Source organism: Artemia franciscana, chromosome 7 (genome assembly GCF_032884065.1).
Source record: "Artemia franciscana chromosome 7, ASM3288406v1, whole genome shotgun sequence".
Classification (NCBI taxonomy): Eukaryota; Metazoa; Arthropoda; class Branchiopoda; order Anostraca; family Artemiidae; genus Artemia; species Artemia franciscana.
In genome coordinates, this window is record NC_088869.1 from 15,040,932 (window position 1) to 15,058,002 (window position 17,071).

The window sequence follows — 17,071 nt, forward strand, 5'->3', positions numbered from 1 at the left end:
TATGTCAGCTTTTTCTAAAGGTTGCAATTTTTTCAGATTTCTGAAAATGCTGCAAGAATTCAAGGGTGCTATAATACTGTGCTCAATTGTTTCGTTGTGTGCTTCTCAAAAGCCATCAAGTCAAAGGTTTGAACGTGAACCTGAGGATCAGACTGCCGTATATGGTGAAAGTGTTGTACTTGCTTGCCGTGTTATCAACAAGTCTGGACAAGTTCAGTGGACCAAAGATGATTTTGGACTAGGGACGGATAGGGAGCTAAGCGAATTCGAACGATATTCAATGATCGGAACTGATGATGAAGGTATTAACAGTCTTTTTATTCACCCTTTCGTACAGATTGTTTTCCAATGTGCTATTAGCAGGGAGAATGTTGTTGCCCAATTTCTGATCTTAGGGCATTTGTGCCCCACAACAAAGTTTTGTTCCCATGCTCCCTTTTGCAAAAAAAGAAGAGGACGAAGATTGTGTCACTACGCCTCTTCTTTCTAACTTAGCTTGTAGGATACGATGATAATAACTGTTAAATTGTGCATTCACAACAATTGTGGTGCAGTGGGTCGTTGGCTTCTGCAATTCATGCAATGATGTTTGATGTTGTTTTATACACATCAAAATGCTATTTTTGAGTTCGATCAACTGATTTTGTCAATGTCCATTATCTTATTTAACTTTCAAAATAGTTAGAAGTTTCCGATTTTTTTAACGTCTTATATTTACTTTCCCCGTTTGCATTTTTCTCTTTTTATTTTACGTCTTCATTTTTTGGTAAAGCCTATGTTGTATATATCTCATATATATTAGTTTTTATACATATTATAACATATTGTAAAATCTATTATATTACATATATTATGAAAGTTACGTATGTATTTTCATGTTTCTGATTTTAACATTTAATTTTTATCTTATTTTTTTGTGTCATTTTATTTATATGTATATTTTCATCCATTTTGTTTCTGCTGTCCTCGTTTGTATTTTTTTTGAAAATAAGAACTTTTAATACCAAAGTAATTACTCCTTATCTCCGTTGAATATCAAAGTCAACTAGTCGGAATCAACGTCGAAGCCGAAGTAAACAACTAATCTTTAGTTACAGTATAAGAACTCGGAATGGATTTTCGGTTTTTCTTCTGCAAAATTTATGTCAAAATTACACCTTTGCAATAATTGCAGTCTATATTTGCATTGTATCCCTGATGCCCGAACAAGTTCAGCATTTTTGCCTCCTAAACCTATTATTGCCAAGATATAGAACGTCATTGCTCCCCCTTAAAATTTCAGGGAGATCAGATTCACAGCTCCCCCTCACAGTCAATGTCTCCTTCTAAAAGTTTTTTCGAATTTGGCTAAGGGTTAGTTTTTCATCACATCCGGGCATTTTGTTACAGCCCAAGTGTTACAAAAAACAAAAGCCATAACAACGAGGAATTATTTTAGGACAATATAATCGTCCTAAATGAATATTTCGGCTCTATATGTAACAGCAGCCAGCAAAGCAAATAGATAAATGCAAAATTAGGCTCACAATAAGACATTATTCACATCCAAATGATACACTTAAAAAGTTGGTTTTTATAACAATTTAAATTATTTTTATATGGTTTCTACCTAGTATATGAGAAAATACTCGACAATTAAATTTAATATCAAAACAGTCTTAGCATCATTATGAAATTTAACAAGATGAATATTTCGGTTCCATAGCTAGGAGGTATAAAACGTTATTTAAGTTCAAATTAATTTACATCCTTTTTATATGGTTATCAACCTAGTGTAAAAGAAGCAGTCTGACATTAAAACTCTAATTATGCATTATCTCAAAGTCCCAATTACATTGATATTTTATTTAGCCCTTTCAGCATTTTTAAGTTTAATTTTCACACAGCAAGGGCTCATGATTAAATTTTTTCAACTTCTGAAACTTTTATCAGAATAATGAACAAATCCTCTTCTAGCATAATCACCATTATCTCAACAAACTTTGAACTTGATTTTTATTCTCTCTCATTTCATTTCACGTTATAACCAAGGTTTTGAAATAGTTCGTTCCCTAATGGGAGCGTGTTTTATCACCAAGTACAAACATCGATGTCCCAAAATTATCTTTGAGTGTAATTTTTTTTTTCCACTCCGTAAAGTGGCTGAAAGAGCTTTTAAGCGGGCGAGTGTCTAAACATTGGAAGATTTTTCCGGAGACAGAGAGTCAGAAAATGTCGAAGTGAACTTTACAAGCCGTGAAAGGGCTAAGAATTTTGAATAAAAGCCTGGATATAAACCTAGGCTTAGTTGTCGTTGAATACGTGTAACTATAGATTGGTTTTGCTCTTTACTAGCCTGCTCCCAAGAGGGAAACATGATAAAATATGTCATCTGTACGTATGATAGTACGTGTAATTGCATGTAATACGCTATAATAAGTTGTAATACTTGTTAAATATGTATGTGTACGTTTGATAGTACGTGTACATACACTTAATGCGTTATAATAAGTTGTAATACATGTTAAATGTGTATGTGTGATAGTACGTGTACATACACTTAATGCGTTATAATAAGTTGTAATACATGTTAGATGTGTATGTGTGATAGTGCGTGTAAATACAATTAATCTATATATATAAAAATAAGTTGTCTGTGTGTGTGTGTGTCGAGTGACGTCATGTTTGTGTGTCGACTGACGTCATGTTTGTCGACTGAAAAATAAAGGAGAAAAACAAAACTAAAAAAATGAAAATAAAAAAAAAATAAAAAGGTAAAAACTACAAAAAAAAACTAAAAAGAAAAAAGAAAAAAAAAAAATAAAAAAACTAAAAAAAAGTAAAAACCAAAAAAAAACTAAAAAGAAAAAAAGGGGAAAAACACAAAAATTTATTTCATCATATACCAATTCAAAAACGAATGTATATACAGACCGGGACACAAATGACGACCGGGACACAGGGAATATAAATAACGACCGGGACACAGGGACACAACTGCAACGGGGACGCCGGGGGGCACAGGGGGATATATAAATGACGACGGGGACACAGGGAATGTTCGATTAGCAATCACCATCAACAAAGCCCAAGGGCAATCATTAGAATCATGAGGTATAACTAAAAAAATAAAAAAAAGGTAAAAAACTAAAAACTAAAAAAAGACCAATTCAAAAACGAATGTATATACAGACCGGGACTCGGGACACAAATGACGACCGGGACACCGGGACACAAGGAATATAAATGATGACCGGGACACTCAAAGAGAAATTACAGACTGGGACACCGGGACACCAATGACGACCGGGACACAGGGAATATAAATGACGACCGGGACACAGGGACACAACTACAACGGGGACGCCGGGGGGCACAGGGGGATATATAAATGACGACGGCGACACAGGGAATGGTCGATTAGCAATCACCATCAACAAAGCTCAAGGGCAATCATTAGAATCACAGGGACACAACTACAATGGCGCGTAACGACTTACGCGCGCGGGGGGGCTTTGGGGGAGGCGCGAAGTGCCCCCACCAACTAGGTGTTGGGGTGGCAATACAATAATTTGTATTGCATGTTGAAATAAAATGGTATTTATGAAATGTTATATATTTCATTCTTTCTAGATTTTGGTAAACCTTTTGAGTGAAAGCGTAAAGGAATACATGGGTGTAATACGATAAATAATTAAACATACATATAGTACATGTAATTATACAGGCAGTACGCTATAATAAGTTGTAATACATGTTATTTGGAAAACTCATATAAAGCACGGCATGTCTGACTTTTAAATCATGAATTTTTTTTTTTTTTTGGTAGCGGTAAAAATTTTAATTTTTTTTTAGTATACTTTGAGATAAAAGAATAGCTTTTATATATTTTTCCATTCCATTCTCTAGTCTTCGGTAAATCTTATGGATGAAAAAATGAAGTAATGCATGTAGTAGGATGTAATACGATGAATAGCTATGCATACATGGAATAAACATACATGTAATACGCAGTGATAAGTTGTAATACATGTTATATAAAATATGCCTTGTAAATTATATAAAATAATTAATATAAAATATGCCTGATTTTATATATTGAAAGTTTGGCTTTTTCCAAGTAGTAGAAATAAAAACACTTGTTCGTGTATTTTGAAATAAAAGTTTTTTCAAAATTTGTATTTTATTCTTTGCTAGCAAATAAGTTTAAATCTAAATAATAATTTTTTAATATTTTCATTTTCATTTAGTCTTTGTTAAATATATTTACGATTGAAGCGTGAATCTTCATATTTCGTATTAACAATTCCTATTTTATGCTAGAACGTCCCAATTGAAAAGCTTCTTGTCGAGATTAATTAAAAAAAAAAAAATTAACTGAAAGTAAGGAGCGATACTAAAACTTAAAACGAACAGAAATTACTCCGTATATGAAAGCGGCTAGTCCCTCCTCAACGCCCCGCTCTTAATCTAAAGTTTGACTCTTTCTTTCAACTCTACTTTTTAAAACAGTTAGGAGACCGAGAGAGTGGACTTTTTAAGTTGTCTAGATATACTGAAAGGCTGAATTCGAAATAGATACCAGGTTTTATACTTTTGCCATTGTCAATCATACATAGTTAGTTTCCTTCAAATGTATTGGAGCACTTAGACTCGATTCATAATGGGGAGGAGGAGGTGGAGGATTTTTTTTTCAGGGAGTATAAACTCGGAAATCATAATAGCTGGGGAGTATCGCGGTGTCAGGCTCGAAGTTTTTTTTACTTTTTCTTCTTTTTCTGCGGTTGATTTTTTTTTGGTTTGATCTTTCTCCTTTGGTAATTTTTGCGTTAAAAAGCAATCCCAAAATATCTCAATTTTTTCATTTCTTATGGTCCCTTTTTGATTTATTGTTTGATTGGGATAAAAACATGTTTCTTCTATGTTAAATTTTGTGTATGTTCATTAAAATGTGTATTAAACTCCTGTAAACAGCACAATTTATTTTCAAAGCTTTAGCTAATTATATCTAATCAATGAGTATCTATACTACAAGATTAATTAATGAGCTTATATTAAATAAATTCAGATGAATCATTTTAAGTTTATATCGTTTTTAATCTGGTGCTAATTCTTTTATGGTTCAATGTTTTATAGTCAATGAAGTTGAAACCACTTCGTCATCTAACTTTGACAACTTCTATCTTGAACAGTTTTAGTGCCAATGATGAGTCATTGGCACTAAATAATATGGCAAATCGATTTTTATCGATTTAAATAATGATTATGAATATGATTTAAATAATGATTAAATAATGATAATGATAAACATCATCACAATGATGTTCATCATTGAACAGTTTTGAATCAGATTTGCTTTTCAATTATAGAGAAATTTCTCAAAAATCGATTTGCCATATTATTTTCTATCATCATTCGTAGATTTATAGTCAGTGAAGTTGAAACCACTTCGTCATTTTGACGAAGTTTACTAAGTTTATATCATTTTTAATCTGGTGCTAATTCTTTTATGGTTCAATGTTTTATAGTCAGTGAAGTTGAAACCACTTCGTCATTTTCACTTTGACAACTTCTATCTTGAACAGTTTTAGTGCCAATGATGTTGATAAAAAATAATATGGCAAATCGATTTTTGAGAAATTTCTCTATAATTGAAAAGCAAATCTGATTCTAGGGATGTGATAATGCAGATTTCAGGAGAAAGTAGGTTTCTGATTGATGGAATCCATTTAGGGAAGCAGATACGGGGATTCATTTTCGTTAGTAAGATTACAGTGAACTAAACTTCAGTATCATCAATCATCTTTAAAATATCTGAGTTTATCTCTATGCCATTTTCCCTCTTATCTGGAATTAAAAGAAAGAATGGAAAAGAGTAACAATATTTAAAAGTATTAAAAGTGTATGAATCTGATCTTCGTTTTTGTGTCATATCTCAGAAATTTATAAATTGTTCCGTTTTTTTTAAACTATCATTTGAAGTTTGAAATAGTTTGTCAAAAGTAGCGTCAATTCACTAAAAAAAAATAGAAGGGGCATGGGAAGGGCAAAATGTGTTTTTGAATGAAAATGACAAAGGTATTTTTCATTGAGTATACAGACAATGGATTTTTAAAATCTAGGGAGAGAGGGACAAAAAAATATGGGGGTAGTATACTCCCTTTCCCCGAGTGTCGCCCCTGTTTGTCAGTAGTAGCTTTAGATTTTATTGGTTCCCCATCATTGATCGAGGAATTAGACAAATCAAGGAGAAGAGAGTAGCAGAGACAAGAGAGAGAGAGGAGACTTAGAAAAATAATATGTCTCTCTCGTTTTAAATACCAAATTATGAAAAAATTCAACTTTTCTTAACATTCAGATATTTGTTTAATTCCTATGCAAAAGAACTTTTTTTCTAAAACAAATCACACCCTTCGCAATATCATCTCACCAGCGAACAGAATTCAAAAGTGGATTAACATAAAGTATTTTTTAACTTCACTCTAAGGTTAGCTGTCTTCTTTAAGAGGACAAAAATATTTTCATATATGTAATCATTCTTTTACATTATGACCTGGACCCTGGAAACTTTTTATAAGGGAAATTCCTGTTGATCTTCAAAAGGATTAAAATTAAATTCTTTCAAATATTGCTTGTTGTATCCTTGACAACAGAATGTCTCCTTTTCTTGGCCCCATTACGTAAATTATATCTAACCATTATGCATTTATAATATTGACCCTAGTTTGAGGCCATTGTTACCATCTGTTTAGCGTAATGGTAATCCCTGAGTGGGTATTTCTTTCATGTAATTAAATTAAGTTTTCTGAGGTAAGGTCTTACCCTGATTAAATCCGTCTACTTTATCTTGCAATACGTTCATGTATATTTCTTGTTCAAATTATCCCTTCATTTTTGGGATATCCAAGAGGGATATCCACTCTGAGCAACAAATGAAATGCTATTCCAGTTATTCACGGAAGTGAAAACAACAAAAAGAGAGGTAAGCTGTCAATACAAACAAAAGGGAAAAAAACCTTGAAGGAAAAACAAATGGTGTCTGAATATTACCTGTAAATCCTTTTCCTAGCATCCTTTTTCCATGTTTGAATCTATCAAAGAGTTCGGGTTAACGAACTGTAGTAAGAAGCGACTCGGCTCAATAGTAACCGAAACTCTAAAAAAACGGAATTTTGATTACAATAGCTACATTAAAGAATTGCATTTTAATGCTGATTTAAATATATAAGTTTCATCAAGCTTATTTAAACCCATCAAAAGTTACGAGCCTAAGACAATTTACCTTTTTTAAAAAATAGGGGGAAACATCCCTTAAAAGTCCTAGAATCTCGAAAAAGTTCTTAACGAAAATCACACCATCAGATTCAGCGTATCAGAAAACCCTACAGTAGAAGTTTCAAGCTCCTATCTACAAAAATGTGGAATTTTGAATTTTGTCAATATACATATATATATATATATATATATATATATATATATATATATATATATATATATATATATATATATATACATATATATATATATATATATATATATACGCTGTATCTCTCAACTACCGTTCGCGAAAGTACATTATTTCTTGCACTTTAATTGTTAAACACATTTTTGGGGTTTTTGTTGAATACATGAAAATACTTTTTCTTCTTTCTTTTTAAATTAACTAAAAACTCGTAATTATATATTGTCCATTTACCGTATTGTACCTTTCAACAAAGGGTAATCGACTCTTTAACAGGGTTTTTTCCTGTTCAAGTTTTAACCTCCTGCTTCACTTTTATTTAAAAAATGAAGTATGCTAGCATCAATTTTTTTCCTCGTAAAAGTTGCAGTTGTTTATTTAAAAATATTTCACTGTGTTTTTATTCGGTCTTTTATGCTCCTTTCTTCCAACATACTTTGATACCAGTTAAAAACCCAGTTTTAATAATTATAATAGTATATAACCCGTTAATTAACACATAAGAAAAGCAGAGTACAAAGAAAAAGAAAGGAAAAAACAACACATATGCAAAAACTCTGCAAATTAACGAACAAACAGATGAGCCTGTGGTATGGCCTGAGCTTGCCAGGGGCTTACTTTAGGAACTTAACGTGAAGTAACTCAGGCTTATTTTTCACACCAGGTCCGCTATAATTATGAATCAGTTTTTGGTTCCGAGTACGTTTTCTACAGTTCCACCGCGCTTGGCACTCTGGAGCAAGTGTCACCTGGTGCACATGATTTATGAGAGTCCACCATCCCTCGCCTAGAGGAAAACCTAGTTTGTTTGTTTTCAAAAATTGTTTTTGATTTTTGGGAAAGTTTATATTATGAGGCTCTCTACTATGCTTTACTTTAATATGTTCTTATTGCAATATAAACCTTGTATTTATAATTAGTGATTTCAAGAACCCTTAATTGCCCATTTTAATTGAAATCACACACCAAGTCGACTGTTGTAGTATGTGCTTACTGTGTTTTGGTTAGAATTGTTATTAGTGACGTCAAATTAACGCGTATCAATCGCTACACGTAAAAAAAAAAACTACCTTCATCCAAACACTGAGCCACTGAAGCATGTTTAACTAGACTGCTCGTAAAATTAGGCTGCTGCTACCAAGTCGACATTAATGCGTCGACATCATCTGGTCGATATAATTAATAATTATATTTATATTATATATTTGAAATAATACTTATATTTATTTTAAATAATATTTTTAAATTTATATTTATGTCTAAAACCATTCAAGTGACATATAACTCCAAAATTTAGGAAGAAGTAGAAAATCTTTTAGGGAAATAGGTGCGGATCACAGAACTGGGCAGAGAATTTCAGGTACCCTTCTCTTCCCTAGTTTCCTAAATAAATACAAAAAGGATATATTGCAACTTTACGATAAAATATTCCAATTTTCTATCAGAAAAATTATTTTCAAACTTTAGCCCTGGGCATATTTTACTGGCTTTTTCCTCTTGAAAAATTCTACAAATTTTTCTGTGCTTGGTGCTTAAAGTGCTCGTTTTTGTGCTTGAATTTTTCTGCGGGTTTCCTTTATACCAATCATAAGAGGGAGAAATGAGGGGCTGTTTTCAAGATAATTTGTCTCCTCATCTTTCCTTGTCCCTACATAAAGAGTATTTACTCTCTCTCGAAAATTCCAGTTCATCCTTGCTTTCTAGTTTTGCTTGTAGGGAATTTAGATTTCTGTCTAAAGAAACAGGGCTCTCTATGATTTAGTACCATTATACATAGCAGACAATTTTCCTGTTAATTTACAAAAGGAGAATTTAAAGAGGGAAGGTCTGCTAGGCATAATCAGGAACCAGCGGGGAAAGCTTGGAAGGGATATAGCTTAAAATTGGGACAAACTGCTGGTATGAAAGGACATTACTCAACTGAAGAAATTTGTATTTGACTCATTATCATGTATCCCTGTTTTGTATCTAGAGGGGATATAGGACTGATATATGGGTCATTTATTATGTCCCTTCTGTTATTGTTCACTTGGTGACTAGTCATATCGTTTCCTCCCTTCCTCAGGCTCGCCAATTATTTTATAGTCTACAAGAAGAAAAATCCTAGAAATCTGTCCTATTTCAATCTGTTACTTTAAAGTTGCAAGGTAAATTAAAAAGGGAAATCGTCCTAAAATTAGATAATCTTATCAAATTCTCTGAATAATTATGTTAATTGAATAGTTTCTATATGTTTAAGAGTGAAAATATGAAAACAGTAAACTTTTTAGTGAAAAAGAAATTAGGTTTTAGACGTACAAAAGAAGTAAAAACGCGAACTTTTGCGTACAGATGAAATATCCTTCTTTTTTAAAGTGAATAAAACCCAGAACGATAAAAGGCAAAGTGAATACGTATCCATGGTATGCGTATATAATCACTGAACTTTTTTTTTAATATTTGACAATCTTGTGCATTGCAGTTAGAGCTCAGATTAATGATGCGTTAAACGGAATAGATAATTTGTGATTAAAGTGAGGTTTTCACACGAGATGCGTAGTTTTTACTATCCTTACGAAATTTCGTCGTGTGCACTGCATATTTAGCATATAAACATGCATGATTTTTCACGTTTTGTTGTCGGCTTAAAAAATTGGGCTTGAAAAAGCGTAATTCTTACTTCGTTTAAAAGTGTGTCACACGGAATTAGAGAAATGGATTGTGAATTCTGCAGAATCTGGTGCTTAATTTCCATCGAATTCTGAAAGAGCCATACATTAGTCGGGCTGGGTGCGTTCCAGCATGAAATTATCATTAATTATTCACTAATTAATTAGTAATTATTTGCATTCCGAAAATCCAGGTAATAAAAGGTCAATTCTTGGCGTTGCAAGTGTAGAAAGAATAAAATTTTACTACTGATTATGACCATATAAGGGGTTGAATTTGCAGATAGAAAAATAGTTTGAAGAGCCATTTGAAAACAGGTCATTTAGAGATAAGCCATTTGAAGATAAAAAAGTAATTGTTGTTAATAATAATTGGCTTCTGGAACGTACCCATTGATAAAAACGGAAGTTTACAAATGTTCTTATTTAATATTGTTTCTGACATTTGATTCTGATATCAGTTAATATTCTCTTTTCCAGGAACATACGCCCTAAGGATACAGCCTGTCACTTTAGAAGACGAGGGGAAATATCAGTGTCAAGTAGGTCCAGGACCAGATCCGGAAAATGAAGGTCCAATCCGCTCAAGATATGCTACTCTTACTGTTTATGTACCTCCGGATCCGCCTCAAATCGTTCAAAGTTCACATTTAGTTACGACTGAAGACAGAGAAGTAGAATTGGAGTGTCAATCAAGGGGAGGAAAACCGGCCTCTGAGGTATTATTGCACTGTTTGTTAAAAAAACGAAAATGTCGATATTTATGGAAGAAACCTAGGATGTGGAGAATTCAAAGTGTTCCCGAATTTTATCAGCGGCTATTATCTATGGGAATGAATAATTTTTTTGTTTGAGTGAATATTGACTTCTTGCAAAAATTGGGTCCAAAAAAAATTCCTTGAAACGCCCTTGTTCGTATAGAAATCCTCGGATTTAATTATGTAATAGTCGGGTTAAGTAGTTGTCGGGGATAAGAGCATGAGCTCTTTTTTTCCAAAGAAATTACTGGGAGAACCAGGCATGTGTGCGTGATTTTTTTGGGGGAAGGGATTGAAAAAACCATTTAATAAGTTAAATAAAAAGTTCCCCAAAATTCAGTAGAATTTATGATTTTTTTTTTGCATAAGTCCCTTGTAATAACTATGCTATTGACGAGACCATATACAGATCATTTTTCTAGAGATACTTAAAAAGTTGGAAATTTAATCAAAATTTGAATTCATTCCAAAAACTGTAATAACGATTAATATTTTGAACTTTGCCAAAAATCAAACATATTTTCTGTTATGTGTTTCTGCCATGAATCCTCGCTTCTCAAACGAGACACAACTCTCAAAGATTTCTTCAGGTACCCATTTAGAGCTGGTCGACTCTGGCTGAGCTTACAGAGTCACACCACTGATCACTGTTCCAACCAAATAATCAGCGATACCAGGAGTAAACACCTGTCTTCTCGGACAAAAGGTGTCAAGTCATGTGTGCTAACCACTCATCTAGGACGGCTTAATATATATATATATATATATATATATATATATATATATATATATATATATATATATATATATATATATATATATATATATATATATATATATATATATAGGCCTAAATATATGCTACCGTGAATGTCCGCAAATTGGTGAATATCGACATTCACTGGTGAATGTCCGAAATACTTTTTTTTCTCCTTAGATTTAGTCAGCGTTGCCAGTCAAATTTTCCAATTTAGTGCAAGGTTTGGTGATATGTCAGATTAGGTTTGGTTAGGTTGGGGTTGGTTAGCTTAGGTCAGGTTTTTACCAATTTCTGATATTTATAATCAAATTTAACCTTGCCTAACCTAATCTAGCTTAACCTGACCTAAACTAACATAATCTAACATAACCTTTCTTTAACTTTTACCATCATAGTTTGGATAAAGCTTAAAAAGCAGGCTCGCAAAGTTAATTGAATCCAAGCAGAGAAAAAGGAATATCGGACACTGGTGAATGTCGATATTAATATATATATATATATATATATTTAATATATATATATATATATTAATACATATATATATATATATATATATATATATATAAATATATATATATATATATATATATATATATATATATATATATATATATATATATATATATATATATATATATATATATATATATATAAATGAAGAGCAAAGACTCACGCGGTTCGAAGAAAAGCGGCGGGGTGTCAGAAATGAAAATGAAGGGCAAAGACACACGTGGTTAGAAGATATGTGACACCGAGCATAAGAGCGAGTCAAAAATGAAAATGAAGAGCAAATACACACGCGGTTAGAAGAACAGTGGTGGTGTGTCAAAAATGAAAATGAAGAGCAAAGACACACGCGATTAGAAGACATGCGCCACTGAGCATGTGAGCGAGTCAAAATGAAAATGAAGAGTTCGTACACACGCGGTTAGAAGAGATGTGACACCGAGCATGTGAGCAAGTCAAAAACGAAAATGAAGAGCAATGAAAAAGAAAATGAAGCAAAGTTCGGTAATATGTTTTTCATAATGACGAAAGACAAGCTGAGGTAAAACGAACCAAACAAATCGAAAATGATATCGATTATCATTGGGTTTTGGATTTGAACATGGATAAGGTTATCAATCTTTGAAAATCAAAAACTTGGACTAGATAAATCGTTGAAAAAAAAAGAAGTTTTGGTCCTACCACCTAAATAATCCACCTTAATCAACGGTCATTTGTTTGTTTGCTCTTTTCAGTAAAGCGCAAAGTGTTTTCTGGTCTTCAGAAGGCATAGGGGTTATCAACCCTACTTATTTGAATTTCGCTCGTTTTGAGTCAGCTACATATTGTTATTTCTATTCGTTTTGAGTTTTATTTATTTATTGATATTGATTTGTGGTAGTCCTACGCTTGGAATATATTTTAATTTAATTATTATGCTTATTCTTGGCTTAATGGAGCTCATTACTTTTCTTTAAAGAACTTGTCTAGCGGAAAAAGTTTTTTAAATTAATACCTTAAATAGACTCTTATTGAGTCCTTTCATAAATAAATGCCTTGATACTTTTAATTCTTTTCTGTGTCATAGAATTCTAATTTTAAGTTTCTGGTAATTACGCTAACAAGGTCCCTGCCGTCCTCTGTCTAAATTCAAAAATGAAACCTTTAATCCTTCGGAAAATATTTTGGAAATATCTTGGATGGATCTGAATAGTAATGGTTCCAGCGTAGGACTCCATTAATACACGTGCAAACATACGGAATTCTCTCAATGCACGGGTTCTTTGATAAAATGACCTCGTAAAAAGTAATGAGGTTCAGACTTATCCTTGTTCAGTTTTTTCTCGGTCTTATCTGGTCTGTTTATTATTAAAGATATTAAATCCTTTATTTAAGATAGTATCTTCTTCTATTTATTATTTTTCCTTGTTTTTGAGAAGGAATTGGAGGGAAAAACGTGTGAATATTACTATTCAATTCCAGAATTTCTAGAGGTAAGAAAAGTTGGGGAAGGAAAAAGAAATAATCAATTTCTTATTATGAAACCATTTCTGGCTGTTTTTCTCAATTACAATGTTTTTGAAAAAGCATAGCAAAATTAATCAAACTAAATAATAGAAATTAATCTTTTAAAAAGAATTACTAAATTAAACTTAAAAAATACAGAAATAGAAATATTGTAGTCTTATTAATCAATAAAAATAATAATAATAAAAAATAAAACCACGTTTTTTATTGGAGATTACTTTTGTAGTTTTTTTCTCAGACATTTAGAGTAATTTACTATAATCGGTAATTGTCACGAAAAATACCTGGGACTAAATTATGCACGCACTGGAAAACGAAAACTGCTTCTTGATAATCTCGTAGTTGGCCCACATTAAACAAATTCAAAGGCTTAGAACAAGCGCTTGTGTCATTCACATGCTTGACATACTTGCCTATGATCATCACGGTATTGTTCTCAAGAATCTGGACTCTTTTGAAATTGCTGTAAAATTGTTCCAATTCAAACAGCCATATGCAATATATGGGTAAACAATTGAGTGAAAAATCATTAATAGAATTCGGTTTGGCAAGAAATGCTTAAATCCACGAAGCACTCCTCGGACAATTTTTGAAGAAATAACATCACTGTGATGCTTCTATGAAAGGTTTGAATCAATAAAAAATACTAAGTATCGCACTATATGAACTTATTTAATAGGATTTTCGAATAAAATAACAAGATCTCTAGCATCATCTCGCATGCGTACTCTGCAGAAAGTCATTAGAAATGACTTTTTCACGTTGACACACAACACATCCAACTTCTCAACGCATCATTTGCTTTCAGCACAACCTTTTCGATCGATTTAGCGCACACTGTTGTATCTTCAGCAAAGGTTGTTACATAGACATCATGAAAAAAAAACGCATCGCATTATCTACATAAACAAGATAAACTAAGGGACCTAAAACGGAACCTTGAGGAACTCCTCATTTTAGTCGATAAGAAGATGAAGCCACATCATTAAGTACTACACGCAGGGATCTTCCAAGGAGATTCAAATCACTGTAAAGAAGTGCCGCGAATTCCCAGATACTTGAATCGATCCTGCAAAGTCTTAAAATCTACAGTATCAAATGCTTTCCTTATATCAATAAAAAAAATTGGTAAGTACCCTTTTTCCAATGCACCACTAACACATTCCACCAGATGCTGTAAGGCATGAGTTGTGGAGTGTCCCTTTCGGAACCCAAATTGGGTTTTAGCCCAAATTGGGTTAGTAATTCGTTAACCTGGAGAAAATCATATAGGTGTTTCTGGAAAGTTTTTTCTAATATCTTTGAGGAAAGAGGTAAAATCGAAATCGGTCGCCAGTTTCCAATATCGCTTTTGCAACCATCCTTGTGGAGGTGTATGACCTTCGCGACTTTAAGCTGTTCAGGTAACTTATCCTTTTCTTGGGAAAGATCAATAATAAACAACAGTCAGGGTAGTATGCACCCTAAAATTGCTATAAGCCTTCGAAGAATTAAGCGATCCACTCCAGCTGAATTAGACTTCAGCGACTTCATTATTTTACATTTCAAGAGATTCACCTCTTATATCACTAAAATTACTATCTTGCATTTCTTGATACTTGCCATAAACACTAGCTTGCACTTCAGGACCAATGTTTGAGAAATATTTACCGAATTTGTTAACAGTTGCACTTTTATCATCACGGTCGCAACCGCTTAAACATACTTCTTCATTCTCATTATTTTCTTTGTCACTAATAAGGTTATTTATTGTCCTCCACATTTCTTTCGTGTTCCCTCTTCTATCCTCAAATTATGATTATAAAAATTAGAAATTGCATTTCTTCGAGGTTTATTCACTAGATTTCTCTGTGTTTTAAGTAGGTCAAAAGCTTCATCACTTCGATCATCTAAATATCTCTCATATAACCAATTTCTCAATACTATTTCAGCAGTTATTTCCATCGACATGGACTTATAGTCTTTAGGGGGCATGCTCTTTCATAAATAGGCCATATGGCTGACATAAGGCTATCTAATGCTTTTGAAGGGCATTCTTTTTCTTCAAAAAAAGGACTCCAATCAATAATGCTAATCTCTTCTGTAAATTTTCGGAGATTTTCTTTTTTCATTAGTCTAGTTATAACCTTCTTTCGCAGTTTTTTCACAGGGTGATTGATTGAAGCTGTTAATGGAAGATGGTCAGATCCAGGGCAAACTATCACATCAGCAAAGCTCCTGGTAAGATCACTCGATTGAACAAAAATATTGTCGATCAATGTTTCACTTAGTGTAGTTATTCTCGCTGGTACGCCCACGAGGGGGTAGAAATCACTCGAAATCATAAAAAAAAAATCACAATTCATTCCTGACAAATCAAGAATATTAAAGTTAAAGTCACCCATCACTGCATGGCTACACTCGGGCGGTATTTTAGCAAACAGCTCATTAAACCATTTAATAAAATCATCCAAGCGCGCCCTGGGCGGCTTATACACAATACTAATTATATGTATTTTTTTTACCATTTTACTTAATCTCTATCGAAAAACAAATTCTACCTTACCTTCATTCCAAATACTTAAATAATCCCATACACTATACCCAATTCCCTCCTTTGCCAAAAAAGCAATCCCTCCACGGCTAATCGAATCTCCTCACTTGGACCTTGTACCCTGGAAATGAACAAAGCGAAAGAGAATGATCTATACTTAAAAACGATTCACACACACCAACTATATCAAATTTCGACGAAAAATCGTCTAGTAGCTGAAGAATATCCTGATAACTCGACGTAATATTGCACATTCCACGAACCAAGACGAAGACATGGATCACTCAGAGGCGACAGGAAACCTTGCGGTGATCGAATAAATGTACTACTTTTCATTGATTTCAAATCTATTACTGGGTAGTCATCATCACGGGCCACTCCTCTGAACAAATAATTTTCTTGGCTAAATCGTCTTAATTCACCCATTACCATAAAAATAAAATAAAGAATAAAGACACAGCCATAATAACAAAATAAAATACAAAAAAAAAAAAAAATACACCCCAAAATGACAAATTTGAACTAATAGATAATCTAGATATAGTCCGCGAGTGACCGTATCTTTCTAATCACAGTCTCGCCACTAGGCTTAGCCAAAGTTTGCCCTTGATCAGACTTTACAATCTTCTGACTGAACTTCTCCTTAGCCGCATTCAGGATGTCTCTTCGTTGCTTGGTCTGAGACTCCGCAACGAAAGTACTACTAGAGGTCAGTTTAGCTTTAGTCTTGAACAACAATAACAGAAGTGACACTTGGAGCAGGCTGAGTTGAGTTAGTAGCAGGATTATTTAGTCTGAATCTATAAACGTTCGTAATCTTATTTGCAGTAAATTCAGGCAGAGACATCTTCTGATTTATAATTGACAACACATCAGAACGAGTGTCAACTCCAGTTAGCTGTCTTACACCATGAAACA

General features: G+C 33.0%; 1 protein-coding gene across 1 annotated transcript in view; it reads left to right on the forward strand.

The window, feature by feature from the left end:
* LOC136028882 (irregular chiasm C-roughest protein-like) overlaps nucleotides 1-17,071 on the forward strand; it is a 206,513-nt gene that overhangs the window by 65,325 nt on the left and 124,117 nt on the right. The window contains exons 2-3 of the mRNA XM_065706834.1: nucleotides 37-302; nucleotides 10,570-10,808. Coding sequence (XP_065562906.1) covers nucleotides 47-302; nucleotides 10,570-10,808 — 495 coding nt within the window. The 5' untranslated portion in view covers nucleotides 37-46. The remainder of the gene's footprint in view (nucleotides 1-36; nucleotides 303-10,569; nucleotides 10,809-17,071) is intronic.